The following is a 13,978-nucleotide window of genomic DNA, read 5'->3' as shown; positions in this document are numbered from 1 at the left end:
TGCCTTCTCATGGTCAACATAGCTGAAAAGATAGATACAATACATACACATGCAGACATACCTGTGTTAACATCCAACTAACTATGGCCTTAAAAGTGGAGTAAAGACACTGCATCTCTGATGCTATGTGAACAATTTTGTCATATATAGATAGACTGTATGTATAGACATACATTCTCAACAACAAAACTAGTAAATAATCAAATGAAACTATTTTACCTCTCTTACATTTACAGAAGAGCTTGCTTCTGTTGCTCTTGCAATGACCCACGCTTTGAAGTAAAAGCTCTACGCAGCAGCTGGAATGTTACCTTGATGTTACTTTCGACTGTGTTTGAGGATAGTCAAACTCTTTTAGAAAAAGTTAACACTTTAATCAAGAAAATATGTCAGCTTTGTGCAGCTGCGCCAACACCTCTTTGTTCCTGCAGAAACAAAGTCTGTTAGCTTGTGCTAGGTGTAATAAAGGCTGAACCTTGACAATATGAGGGACTAAATGGAGACTGAAAGAGAGAGAGTATGAAATAAAGAACAGCTCTGGCTAAAGAGAAATTTGCTGACTGCTGGAGTGAAAGCATTTTATGGCAGAATAGTGCAAATGAATCGAGGGAGCTGAAAGCATGAGTCTGAATCATAGCACAAAAGCAGGAAAGAGGTGGAAGAGACACTAAGTCACTCTATCTCATTTATTTTCAAGGTCACTGACAGAACCACATCTCTTAAAAACTCCTCCTCTATATACCCCTCCATATTTTCTTTTTTTCAATCCCTTGTTCAGAGCTACCTCGTCTTTCTAAGTGTGTTACACTTTATGGAGAGGAACCTTCAGGGTGAGACAAGCCCCCTCCGCTTCCCCACGGTGCTGCTCACCCTGTTGGGGGGTTCCTCCCGATAACAACTCGCTCCCTGAATATTGTCCCACTTATTACACGGCTATTTAGTTAAGAAGTCAATAATTTGACAGAAATTATGTAGCCTTTAAAAGAGCTAAACGAGCTGTTATTACTCACATTAAATGGAAACATTACCTCTGATGGTGAAGTAAGACGAGATGAACGGGGCCACAGGAATCAGCGCAGGTTTTCTGTCTCGTCACTGTCAGAGTCTGTTGCCATTTTCTTTTCCATTCACCGTCTTTAAACACCGCCGTCTCTTTTCTTTTTTTCTCTGTAAACAAACCGACGTCAAATTTACCAGACTTCATTCAGTGGATTGATATGATTACAGTTGGTCCTCAAGATTGTGCGATTAGAGCCACATCCCTAGCAACGGTCTGTTCTTCATAGCAACGGTCTGCTGCAGACCTTGTATTTGAAGACCAGCTCCAGTCGTGTTTTAAGACATATAAAACGCTCTGCTTGAAATACTAAAATGTATCTGATGTGTTTTTTGTGCAGAAATAGGGGTTTAATTACTTGTAAAAATCCTCCTAAGGCATCTCCTCCTTCTCCCTCATTAAAAATTCCTCAATCAGCATAGTCCCCGCCCACTATGTACTGCGTTCCTCCTTTTGTAATATTACAGCCGAAAACAAAACACGTCTCTGCCATCGTTTAGAGGCAACTTCTTGAAACTTAGCTAGCTTGAAATGTAGTAATTAGTGGTAGTAACGTTAATGTTAGTAGTCAGTAGTGAGTTTGCAAAAATTAAGATGACAGCTGGCTCGCACATCATTGAAGTGGTTGCCATAGTTTACACATGATGATATGCATAGCGTCACCCCGTCCATTAACGGGATTGGCTCCTTAGGTTTGTGACGTCTCAAACCTGCCAATCTGAAAACGTGTTGTTCAGCCTGTCCTTGGTACACTGCAGTTTAAAAGCAGACAGGCCCAGCCATGGAGATGACTGCTGATGTTGTCCCTGATATGTCTTGTAGCGCATGAAAAACACCACATGGAGATGTTTACAAGGTTAAACACTTGATTTTCACTGGAGGGGGGCTTTAAGTATTTAAGGCAGCCGTGTAAAAACTGCGTATAACGCACCTGAGATTTTATTTGGGCAAAGTGTTAAAAGGAGGAAAGAGAGAGAGCAGTGGAAGTTTGGTTGGAGTCCAAAAGACAAGGGCAGCAGAGGTTGAAGAGGAGGAGGAGAAGGAGGAGGATGGAGGGAGAGTGGAGAGGAGACGAGAGGTCAGGAGGAGGTGGGGTGAGGAGAGTCATGGAAAGGAACTGTATGAGGTGAAGATGCATCATGATGAGGTACAGAGGAGAGGAGGCAAGAGGGTAAAAGAGAGGAGAGTGGAGCAGGGAAACAGGAGGATGTTATAGAGGAGGATGCTGTAAAAGTGAAGAGGAGGAGGAGGGGGAGATGAAGCAGTAAAAGAAACGAGGGGTTACACAGGAGGAGGAGGAGGACGGGTTAGAGAGGAGGAAGAGGGGAGAGGTTATGGAGGAGATGTCAGGAATAATAATAGGGGTTCTGGTTTACCTGCAGAAGCCCATTCAGCCCCAAACACGCACTGTCACTGATTAAATATCACCTCACCGTCTACCTCCGTGTTTGTGTGTGTGTGTGTGTGTGTGTGTGTGTGTGTGTGTGTGTGTGTGTGTGTGTGTGTGTGTGTGTGTGTGTGTGTGTGTGTGTGTGTGTGTGTGTGTGTGTGTGTGTGAGTGTGAGTGTGTGTAAGAGAGTGCTAGGAGAAATAAATCAAAACATACACACACTAGGTTTTAAGCTTATTTTTATGTCTCTTATCTTTATTTATCCCAGCAACACACTCTCTGAAACAAACAGAGTAAACATATTATGTTTACATTTGGAAATGAAAACACCATGAAGTATGTCCCTTCATGGCATTCACACCTTTATCTTATTCTGTCCTTCGCTCTTTAAGTTAACTCATTTCAGAATATTATATATGCAATTTATTTCCTATCTTCTTTAAAAAGCAGTTGGATATAAAATTTAGCCCTGGTCTGGTCGTGTCACAGTGCCCAACTGAAGCTGAAATGCAGACATGGATAAAAACATACAGAAATCTGTTTCTTGTCTTAAAGACTTTGCAACCACAAAATGTCAACTGGAGATCAAATCAGAGTGTCCTGCTTTACTTTATGGCAATAGATAAACATTTTAGAGGGTCAGCTGTTCAGAGTTTAGCTTCATATAACTGTGTTAATGTTTTTATGTGCTTTCAGATGCCAGAGGAACAGGCCTTCTGTGTGTTGGTGAAAATCATGTATGAGTACGGCCTGAGGACGCTCTACAAAAACAACTTTGAGGATCTGCACTGCAAGTTCTACCAGCTGGAGAGGCTGATGCAGGTTAGTGGTGCCGTGCTTTATAATATTTGATATTAAAGTGAGCGTACAATGTAAAGCTCAAGTAACAAATACTAACCTGGCGTTGCGAAGTGGAAGGGGGTGCTGGGGCAGGATTTCCTTTCTTTTCCCTGTACTGTATAGCTATTAAATAACGTCCTAAATCTTACTTAATATCACTTTAGCAATGCAGCAGGCTAAAAATATGAACATCTGCTGCTGTTGCTATTGGAAGAATCACATCAGAACAACATGACACCATAGTTGCGGATCAATGACTGTATATATAGATGGAGGACGCGTCTCCATTTGCTCTCATTGTACAACATTTTAGCCAAAATACCCCTTGACGGGCGCTGTCATCTTGCAATGGTGATGTCATTTGGAGCTGTGCAGTAGATTTTGGCGAGTGGAGCCGTCGTAACCACTTCCACTAACCAAAACACACTCAACTCATTACACAGCTAATTAAAAATAATCTTGTCAGAAAAGCATCAGCATGATAAGAACTAACTATAATGACATTTGGCATGCATTTCAATTTTATAGTTTGACTCATGTCCCATCTGTCACCATGGAGGAGGCGGGTTTTATGACCTATACTGCAGCCAGTCAGCAGGGGGCGCTCCAAATGTTTTGGCTTCACTTTAAGGGAGCTGTCATGTCGTCTGTCGTTTTTATACTATGTTGCTGATCTAATCCAAAATTAACCCACAATTGAAAATGATTAGTTGAAGAATTAAACTGCATTTATAGTTTCCAGTTGTTATGAAATGCCATGACGGACACTTCACATATCTAACTGTTCTTGTTGTCTAAGCTAGTCCCAAGGAACATTAATGTGCTATTGATTTGATTCTCCAACATTTTTACCTTCTTGAGAACGAAGGTCCCTTTGGCTGTTTCCTTTACTTCATGATTGAATGCAGGGTTTGTGCAGTTGCTCATCCTGGGTGCCACTTAAAAGGAACGCCTTGCAGACTGTACAAATAGCCTGACCAAATGGATTTACATTGTCCATAAAAGCAAAACAAGTTGGATTTTATTCCAATATGTCGAGTATGTTGCCAGTGATTGCATCATCCTCTGTCAGCTAAACAAAATACTACCTGCCTTTGGACACTGATGATCCCGGGGCAGGTAAAGTGCAATCTCACTCGGTTATTACAGCCTAAATCCACTCACTGAGCAGAGCCTCGGCCTGGCCCTGCAGGCTGTCATCTGTCAGCATCAAGATCAACTCGGTTAGCATCGACCAAATACGCTCAATGTAAGGATGTTAGCATTGACTTCTAATTATTAGCGTACAGGTGGTAGATCACTATCTGATCAGTTCAGGTGTCATGTGGCATGTTAAGTGTTGCCTGCCAGAGTGGATCGCTATCTGGCTAATTGAATCCTTGATTCGCTGCACATGCTTGGACGCTACAAAACAGATGCACACTTTTCTGCTTGAAAGCTACGACAGCTATCTTCTTCTCCACATGTGCTCACTGCTATTGCACCAAAACAAAAGTTTGTAAAAGCAGATGATCTGAAGGAAAGAGGGCAAAGGAAGGGAAGAGTAAATGGGATGAAAATATTAAGATTGTTTATACATGAAACAAAGGTAAATCTTTTCATCACTATTTGAGAATGTGCTTGCTTTGTATCATAAAATATTTTCCCAGTTATGTATTTACTGGAAGTTTATGTTTTTGATGTATGAATAATGTCTCTGACTGTCTGCCTTTTAAACGTTTTTTGTTCTCTGGTTTCTCTTAAGAGATTATCATCTCAGTGAAAGGGCATGATTTAATAAAGTACGACTTAAAATGACAAGCAGAGACGCATCTCTTATAGCCTCCTTCTCTTCTATCTGCTCCTGCAGGAACAGCTTCCAGACTTGTGGTCCCACTTCCAGGAAATGAACCTGGAGGCACACATGTATGCCTCCCAATGGTTCCTCACCCTCTTCACTGCCAAGTTCCCCCTGTGCATGGTTTTCCATATCACTGACCTGCTGCTCTGCGAGGTATAATATGACTCCCTACAACACTTTATACTTTGAGTAAAGAGAGAGTGATGTGTTCTGCAGTCTTCAAAGTCAAATAAAGGGAGTGCCAGGCTTCTAGGAAGATGAAAGGAGTAGCTAGGAGGAGAAAAAAAAGAAAAGTCAGCGAAGAAAGATAATGAGTGGTAGAGGTTGCGGGGAAGTTTGGAGGAAAGATGGCAACAAACATCACCTGTACGGTAGCTATTGTATCAGAGGCCACAAGTAAAGGGCACCTTCAGCAAAGCAACAACCCTGATCCATCTGTGCACGGCTCTGTGCTTTGATTCAATATCTTTCCAATGTGATCAATTGAGATGCGCTGATCAGGCTCATTAGAGCTGATACAATTACTGATTTAATGCAATCAGGACCACTTGACGGTAACAATCACTGCTTCTTGTTTTAAAACAGTTTAACAGAAAGCTCCTTTGAAGAAACCGTCTCCCAAAAGTCACTTATGCTGTTCTTGGTTGCATTCAATATTTCAATATCAATAAACAATAATACTATGACTATCTTTAATAGCAAAGCAACTCAGTTTGTCCCTACTTATTTTGATAAGGGGCAATTGCTGGTGTGTTTATGGTTCTCACTCTTACAGAGATCCAAACAGAGTCCTAAATTGATGGTTTTGATTGTTCTGGAAGTCGAAGTTGTTTCTTTTCCTGTTTAGTTGCATCCATCGTCTGTAGTCGTAGATCTTTTCTTTGCTTATTGGGCCAAAGTTACAGTTTATTGGCAGCAGAGACCAAAGAAATCAGAAAGCCAAGTCTGTCTACTCCCTCTCAACAACTGCTGGGTGATGGTCTTCGTTTGACATTTTGTCAGGATTTATCCAAGAATCGTATTTTAGACGTCGAGTTTGTCATACCAAAGAATACTGCAGGGGCTTTCATCAGTGGGCCACAGGCATAATTACCATCCTGTTAACACTAAAGAATGTGACTGAAAACACTTTTAGTGTTAAAACTTCAAGGTTATATCACTTGAAATGATTTTCTTTCTGGAGAGGAAAGCCCCAGGGACTCGATTGTTCAATACTCAAATTAGTAACACATTAGTAAAATCTGTAGGGGTTCTGTAGCTTTGAAAGTCACTGGCTGTTAACCTACACTTTGTCCAAGCAAAAGTAAGTTCAGAAGTATACTTTAAGACTGATAACCCAAACCTAAGTCTTTTTTTTACTCTATAATCTGATCTGCCGCCGTTTGATTTGGAGACTCGAGTGAAGGGAGGAACAGAGCTTCCAGCTCACCTCCCGCTTGTGAGTCAGATCAGGTGGTAGTTAAAGTTGCCAGACAGACCTGATGAAGCCAAATGTGTAATGAGCCTGAGCTGGAAATGCTTGACTGAAGCTTATCTAGAGATTAAACGTGCAGCTGTGTCTTTATGGACAATAAATATTGTGTTTGGAGCATAAAAACCCAAGGTAAAAGGGGGCCAAGAATAGAGCCTTGAGGGATGCCAAACCCAACCAGAACCAATTAACAAGACGCATTATCCAAAGGAAGAGCTTGAGTTCAGTCAGAGACATTTTACAAGTCAAGACCAGCAGCAAACAGACCAATTATCCAGGTGACTCTGCAAAACAGTCACCAATCTTCAGATGGTCTTCAAAACAAACATAATAGTCACACATTACACCCAAACTTAATCTTGTTCTGAAAACTTCCATCAAGCAAAACATCAAAAGGCAAATGTCCTATTTGTTTTCTCTCCCCTCCTCCTTCTATCTCCCTCTCCCCCTCATCGTTCCTTCTGTCCTCCTATTGGCCCTCAGGCAGAACAATTAAAAGTTTCCCAGGTCTTTCTCGCCCAATGAGCCGCATGATGAGAATCTGCTTGTTTAACCAGAACTCTCATCTCCTGTGCTCCTCTCTGTCTGCCCTCCCCCGTGTCAGCTCTCTCCATCATCCTCTCCAACTTGTTTATAGTTTCTTTTCTTCATTATCTTTCTCTTTCCTGCTTTACTCTTTTTCTCATAATTCTCTTTTCTTACTCTTTTGCTGACTGTCTTCTACCTTCTTTCACTCTGTCCCAAGTCCGAGAAGTAGTAATTCAGAGGCTTTTGGACGTGTCGTGTTGCCCTTTTTCTTTGTCCTTGTATTAACATGAAGTCCCAAGGTCACACCTTGATTATTTAAGGTCATATGTGAGTCACTTAGCATGGTCACTTACCAGTAACCTTTTAGTGATGACCAAGATTACTTTAACAAAGAATATGGTAGTAACAAGCTCCAAAATCACCATGTTGTCTTCACCTTCACTCCTCCTTTTGCTTATAGCCCTGTCACCCTGTTTTCATCATATCTGTACTTCCTGCATGTTTATGCCCCTTTATTTTCTGCATTGACTTCTCTTGCTCTGATAAACACACTGTGAGATTATCTCTCTCTCTCTGTCATACACACCTTTAATCCTGCCTCAGCACTGTGGCACCATCTTGAGGCCTACAAAGAAAGGTGTGTGAAGGCAGAGCTCCCCCTCTCTTTTCTCTTTTTTACAGTTATTTTTAGAGCCGTCCAGATATTTTTAGCCCTGTGTTGCCATGTGAACTGGTTGTCACTGAGACCAGGGAGATGGGTGTTCCCAAGCAGAGCTGACATCAGCTTTACATTTTCTTTCTTTCTCTGTCAAAATCAGGAGCTTTGTATCGACAGTAGAGGAAGAAAAAACATATTGTCACAGCGTGTCTGTACATATGTCACTGAATCCAAGTGAATGAACAGAAACCAAACTTTTAAACACAGTGCTCTATTTAATGATGGGTTTGTTTATTAAGGAACATAATGTATATATACAAATAAGAAAATTGTAACCTTTTACTGTACCTCTTTCTGCTTTGTAATGTTAAAGACTATGATTATAATTCACTACAGTTCTCTCTGTGAGATTTGTGCTGCAGTTTCCTTCATGTTTACATTTAATTATAGTATCGATAAACTTAAATTTTAATTTTAATTTCACTTATTTTTGTAATTCGATGATAAAGAAGTAAACAATCAATGCAAGCAAGATAATTTATAGAAGAAAATTAAGAAAATCTAAACGCTCTTTTATCAGTAAATAAATCTTAGTTATTTTATTGTGAAAATCCACAATAAAACCAAACAACTCGCAGATATCTCCTCACCTGCAAACATTTGGCAACAACTTTTAATGTACTTGTGTTTTTCTGTGTTTTTTTAAATTTCAGTTGTTGTTAAAAGTTGTAAAATAATATTTCAGGAGTCCATAATTCAAGTCCATATTTTTAATATTATATCAGGAAGACCATTAAGTACTTCTGCTATAGGGGTGGGACAAAATACCACTGCAATATATCGTTGTCCTGACTTGTGCAGTACAATTATTGATAGGCTGGCGCCAAATATTGATATTTTAATACACATATATATGGCGCTTTAAACAGATTTCCCTGCGTCACTACTTCATGACTCCTCGCTGTGTTGCTTATGACATGAATGAGGTTAACGTGAATGGAGATTTATTAGTCAAAGAAGTTAATCAGACATCGTGATGTATCATTATATGTCTTGCAATATCTCAATTATTGCAGAATCTCTGCATCGTGATATTATCGTGAACCACGTATCGTATGGTATCATGAGTGACCCTGCGATTCCCACCCCTATTCTGCAGCAGGGCAACCTGTCATATAAACTGACACTCTGTAGATACGAGTGATGTATTTGCAATAATGGGGAAACTTTTTTTACACAGACTTTCTCCTGGGCAGCAGTGAGGATGAGGAAAGCTAGACCCACCGATATCTGAAATGTAACCTCTATCTATGGCACTTACCCTTACAGGATGTCAGTGACAAAGTCATACTCCTGAGAGGGTTATCTGTTTTATCTTTTGAAAACTGGCAACATGTGAAGCTGAGAAGTACAGCTATGAATTTTTAATAACAAATACTTTGTTAAACCTGCTGACACATATGAACTTGATGGTTTTGCCTCTACTTGTTTCTGTACTTACACTGAATTCTCCTCTCTCTCTTCCAGGGTCTGAACATCATCTTCAACGTAGCCCTCGCCCTCCTTAAGGTGACTTTATTAACGCATTCATCTGTAACCATCTGTTTACATTTCTCTTGTCAAAATCTCATTTCTTATAAACCCATCTCAATATTAATCTTTAAATATTATAATCTTTAAAATCTAGATTTTTGAAAAAGCTGATCCTGACTTTTCCAAAGATTTTACATACAATGACAGAGTGCAGAGGAGTCGTAGTGAGTGAGGAGGTCTTACACTTGATGTGATGGGTACAAGTTTGACGCTGTGTTTGTTGGCATGTCTTGCCCCCTAGTGCTCAAACCAGAAACTGAATCTGACTTGTCCTCAAAGACAAATTTAACTATTGGGTAAAGGGAACTGATGTTTACATCATGTTGAGTGTGATGTGGTATGTCTCCTGGTCAGACGATCAGACTCAGTCTGGTAGCCCAGAATAAGAATAAACCCAGAATAAGACGCATGTTAGAGTTTATTTGTGATGTGTGGAATATTGTATTTTTGGACTTTTATTTCAAGTTAAACCTTAATGAACAATTTTGCTGTTATGTTGAGTTTTATGTTTTATGTGAGCGGGATTTGCGGGGTCTACTTTCCTCGACAAAATGATGATAATGGGTGCACGCAGGGTTTCCATACAGTTTCCCTCAAAGGTTAAAACAAGGCTTTATCATTTAGAAATTAGAAAATGTAGCTCAGCACTTAAACATTTGCAGGTGGCTTCATAAAACCATGCGTGCATACATGCTTAGAAGTAAATAGACAACACATAAATACACAAAGTGTGAAGGAAAAATATTCACTATTTTGTTAAATCAATCATTATTTTATTCAGCTAATTAAAAAAAATAAACTTGTAAAAAGTTTAAATTTTTAAAAAAATGTATGCATTTAAAATATTATTAAACCAAACTCAAAGTTTTTACAGAAAGAGCAGAACTGTGTAGCAGGACCGTATGTTTCTGTGTCAGGACGGATCTCTGAGTGTGTACAGTGACTGCTTCATATCGCATGTTGGCGTCTGGTTGTTTAATGTCGACATTCATTTGATGAGACAGTTGTTGTGGATGTCATGCTGAAACTTGAGAACACTCAGTAATAATTAAGACCAGGCTTATGTCTCATCGTGTTTCCCGTATCTTGGTACTAAAAGAAAACAAACGTTTGTTTAATCTCGTGTTTTATTTCAGATTTATTTTCATTCATTTTCAGGTTTAATCATTTTTCTGACATGAAAACTGAATGTCAGATTCTTCCCATACTGTATGGATTTAGCTTTAACCTAAATAATCTTCTTCTTTCAGATGTATGCAATTATTTTTAGGTCATCTAGCAATTTAATTAGTTGATAATCAAAAGGATATTATCATCCATTATAGCTATGGCAGCAAATATGTCTCTAAAGGAAGAGGGAAGTATTTAACCCAGTCTTGGATGTGTTTCTGCTGATCCCCATATGTCGACTCACTTTATTGATTATTACACTTATTTGTATTTTTCACATGTGCTTGTTCCCAGAAACTGATGGAAAATTAGCTAAATTGAAATATTATTATGGATTCCCAAGAAACATAAAACAGCTGCAGAGGATACATTAACACACCTAACAATACCTAACACAGGCCTAAATTAAAGGTGCTAAAAGCAATCTAATTAAGCAGACTGGCTGATTGTTATCATAATAATAATGAAGTGTTTCTGCTCTTGTACAGAAATGCAGCTCCACTAATGGTTCCTCTCTAAATGAATCATACATTGCTGGTTTTAAAAGCCCTCCTGCCTGATATTGGAGCAATAATGTATTCAGCTTGTCAGGGAGAGAAAGATGTGGTGCATGTGATGGTCGGGAATGGAGAACAAATGAGGATGTGAGGAGGGTGGAAGGGGCTTCCACAGCCCGCCTCTCATTGGACGGGCATGACGGCATTTTCCCCCGAGGCTCCCTCCTCCCTCCTACATCCACCGTGCTCTCCTCCCCGCTCTCATCAACCCTCCCTCCATCTGTGCTCTCCTCCCTCCCTCTCCTGTTTAGCAGCCGCTATCTACATCACACAGGAGCGTAAGCTTAGCGGCGTTAGCAATCTGGACCTGGAGGAGGAAGGCTCTGTTGTTTTTTTCACATTTTCTTTCTTCATCTTTTCCTCCCATGGATGCACGTTTGAGTCTCACTCTTTCCCTCACTTCCTCGCGCTCTCTTTTCTCTACCTTCCACTCCTCTACCTCTGCCTTCTCCTCTTCTGGGTATTTATCTCTCCAACATGCTACCTCTGTCCACCGTCCAGACCTCTGCAACGGAGCCGCCCCTGCTGTCTGCTAGCCACTAGCTGTTAGCATCACAAAGAGCGACAGAGGAGAAAGCAAGGAAGATAGAGTGAGAAAAGAGAGAGTCGGTGGACAAGAAGCACTGTGTGGTTGCCTCACCCTAGCTGGTGGTCAGGACCATCACTCCTGATAGAACAACAACACACACACTCCTGCAAACACACATCCTTTTAGCCTTTGTTGTTGAGGCAGAAGTGACTTTCCATCTGAAGGAGTTGGCTTCCCATCTAACGGATCTACTGACCGCTACAGACCGGATGCCTGGTTTCTGCTAATGGAAATCTGCCGGAGGGTCAGACACTGGACTCCATGCTGGTGCTGTTGACTGAACTCTGCCTTTGCTGCTCTGAGATGGGATCTGGTTAGACCTCAAATCAGAGAGTTACATCAGTGAAGAGGACGAGCAAAAGAGGCTATCGTGATACACTTTTTTCTTTTTTACAACAGCTTTCCAAACTCCAGACTCATCTTGTTTTTCATGCATCACTGGCTGAAATCTGAGTCACTGGGTTCAGCATCCACTCAGCCATAAACCAACAGCAACGCATCATCATCAGCTCCTGAAGGCAGAAAAGTGCCGCACTCCCCATGCTAACAGACCTCATCTCTCCTGCTTCTGCCCCGTCGTCAGGACCGCCAGCTCAGGCTTAGACTTGGGCTCTTCTGATGAAAGGATTCACAGCGTTATTTCACGCAATTTTACATTTCAAAGGGAGCTAAAAATCCTGTCAGCTTCTTTCCAGGGGCGGCCTCCCATTTGGAGAAAGGGTACAAAACATATCGACTGCTTTGATGTGTCGTCTCGCACGCTCTGAGCCTCGAGCGTTAAGGCCACTCAATTGTGCGAACCGAAGGGGATTCAGTCTCCGCCTTTGAAGTCTAACTGTGAAGGAAATATTAAAAAGGTGGAGTACTTCATCACCGCTGTTCGCCGGAGCAGTGGCCCACGTGTTTAGAAGCTTTGTTGCTAGGCAACAGCAAACTGGATTGGAATTGGTCGGGGGAGTTTGGCTCGGGAAGATGAGAGTGGGAAGTGTGACTGGATTTCAAAGTGAGTCTGGCAGGTAGCTGGAAGACTCAGCATTATGCCGGAAGCAGCGTCGATACGTCATTTTCTGACTGTTGTTTTGTGGAACCTTGTGGCCGTTTCTGGGCTCTGACAGTGGGACAAGCTGAGTCTCGTCCACTTGTCCAGATTCTGTGGGGCCTAGATGAGCCTGTGCGATCTCTGCGTTACATGCCTTGGAGTCTTGGGCTGTCTCTGCTGAGTTGTTGTGTTTCTTTGGGCTTCTAGTTGCTTCTTTCGAAGCGAACATCCTGAACGTAAGTCTGCCGTGACTCCACCTTGTGCGGTATTATCGGCTTCTTCTCCCCAAAGGATCGACAACTCGTTCACAAGGAATCAGCCGAAACAAATCTTGGCTCACCTAAGTTGAAAACAACCGCCAACCCTTCCTCCTCCAACTCCAGGAAACCACCTGGGACGTTTGGACGACACGCTGGAGTCATCTGCCACCCTGGCCCTGGAGCAGGACCGCCCCTCTCCCTCACCCTGCTCCACCCCGCCTCCGACTCCCCCGTCCTCCCCTCCGCCCTCTCCTCCTCCTATACCTGCCTTGACCCCGCATCTGCCCCTTCCATCAGCGCGCAGGGCGGTGGAGGACGGAGAGGGAACGGCGGAGGAGAGGGCCCAGAGCAGTCAGGCGTCAGAGGACTCGTTCTGCAGGGTCATGGGTCTCCTCGGGATGGGACACCGGCTCTTCGTCCCCAAGCTGCTGGCGGTGAGAGAGGGGGGACTGGGAAACAGTCGCTGGATGAAAGAAAATAAGCATGCAGGGATGGTCGGGTTTTGAGTTATGAAGGAGTGGCTGTTAGTTACATCTACAGATGAAGACAGGAGGGGAATAAAGCAGGCAAGCATCTTAAAAAAAGCGTCTTCTTTGTCTTTCCTTCTGACTTTGCTGCTGTGGTGGTGAAAGTTTCATCTCTAACCTTAGATAAGCTTTGAAGTTGAGGCTTGTGTGGTCCCGATTTTGGTCCCCTGAATCTTAACTGAATAGATTCATGTGGAAAAGTCATCCAAGTAGGAATTTATCAGCCAAAACGTGGTCTAACCTGGAACATGCTGATCGACATGAGCTTCGTCTGTACAGTACATCGAGTCATATCTCCTTGTCACAGTGCATCTTTGTACCACAAGATGGTGTCAAAGGTTTGTGTGTGAGTGGGGGTTTCTTTTTGTCCAAAGCACCCTTCTCCTCTTCCCTAGTTCAACAAAATCACTCTTAAGAGCCGCCCAGTACAAGTTCAGTGATGAAGCGGCTCGGGGTTTT

General features: G+C 41.9%; 1 protein-coding gene across 2 annotated transcripts in view; it reads left to right on the top strand.

The window, feature by feature from the left end:
• The window catches only part of rabgap1l (RAB GTPase activating protein 1-like), a 127,107-nt gene that overhangs the window by 86,103 nt on the left and 27,026 nt on the right, over positions 1 to 13,978 (top strand). The window contains exons 16-18 of one of the 2 annotated variants that reach the window (XM_069680615.1): positions 3,144 to 3,269; positions 5,137 to 5,280; positions 9,312 to 9,353. In XM_069680615.1, coding sequence (XP_069536716.1) covers positions 3,144 to 3,269; positions 5,137 to 5,280; positions 9,312 to 9,353 — 312 coding nt within the window. Of the gene's footprint in view, positions 1 to 3,143; positions 3,270 to 5,136; positions 5,281 to 9,311; positions 9,354 to 13,322; positions 13,427 to 13,978 lie in introns of those variants that run through there. The other variant, XM_069680616.1, reaches the window with a different exon arrangement.

The sequence above is a fragment of the Semicossyphus pulcher genome, unplaced genomic scaffold, assembly GCF_022749685.1.
Source record: "Semicossyphus pulcher isolate SPU_LCO1_2020_fin unplaced genomic scaffold, fSemPul1.0.p SCAF_4, whole genome shotgun sequence".
In the NCBI taxonomy this organism is placed as follows: domain Eukaryota; kingdom Metazoa; phylum Chordata; class Actinopteri; order Labriformes; family Labridae; genus Semicossyphus; species Semicossyphus pulcher.
The sequence above is the reverse complement of the archived record's forward strand: the minus strand, read 5'-3'. Positions and strand labels throughout refer to the sequence as shown.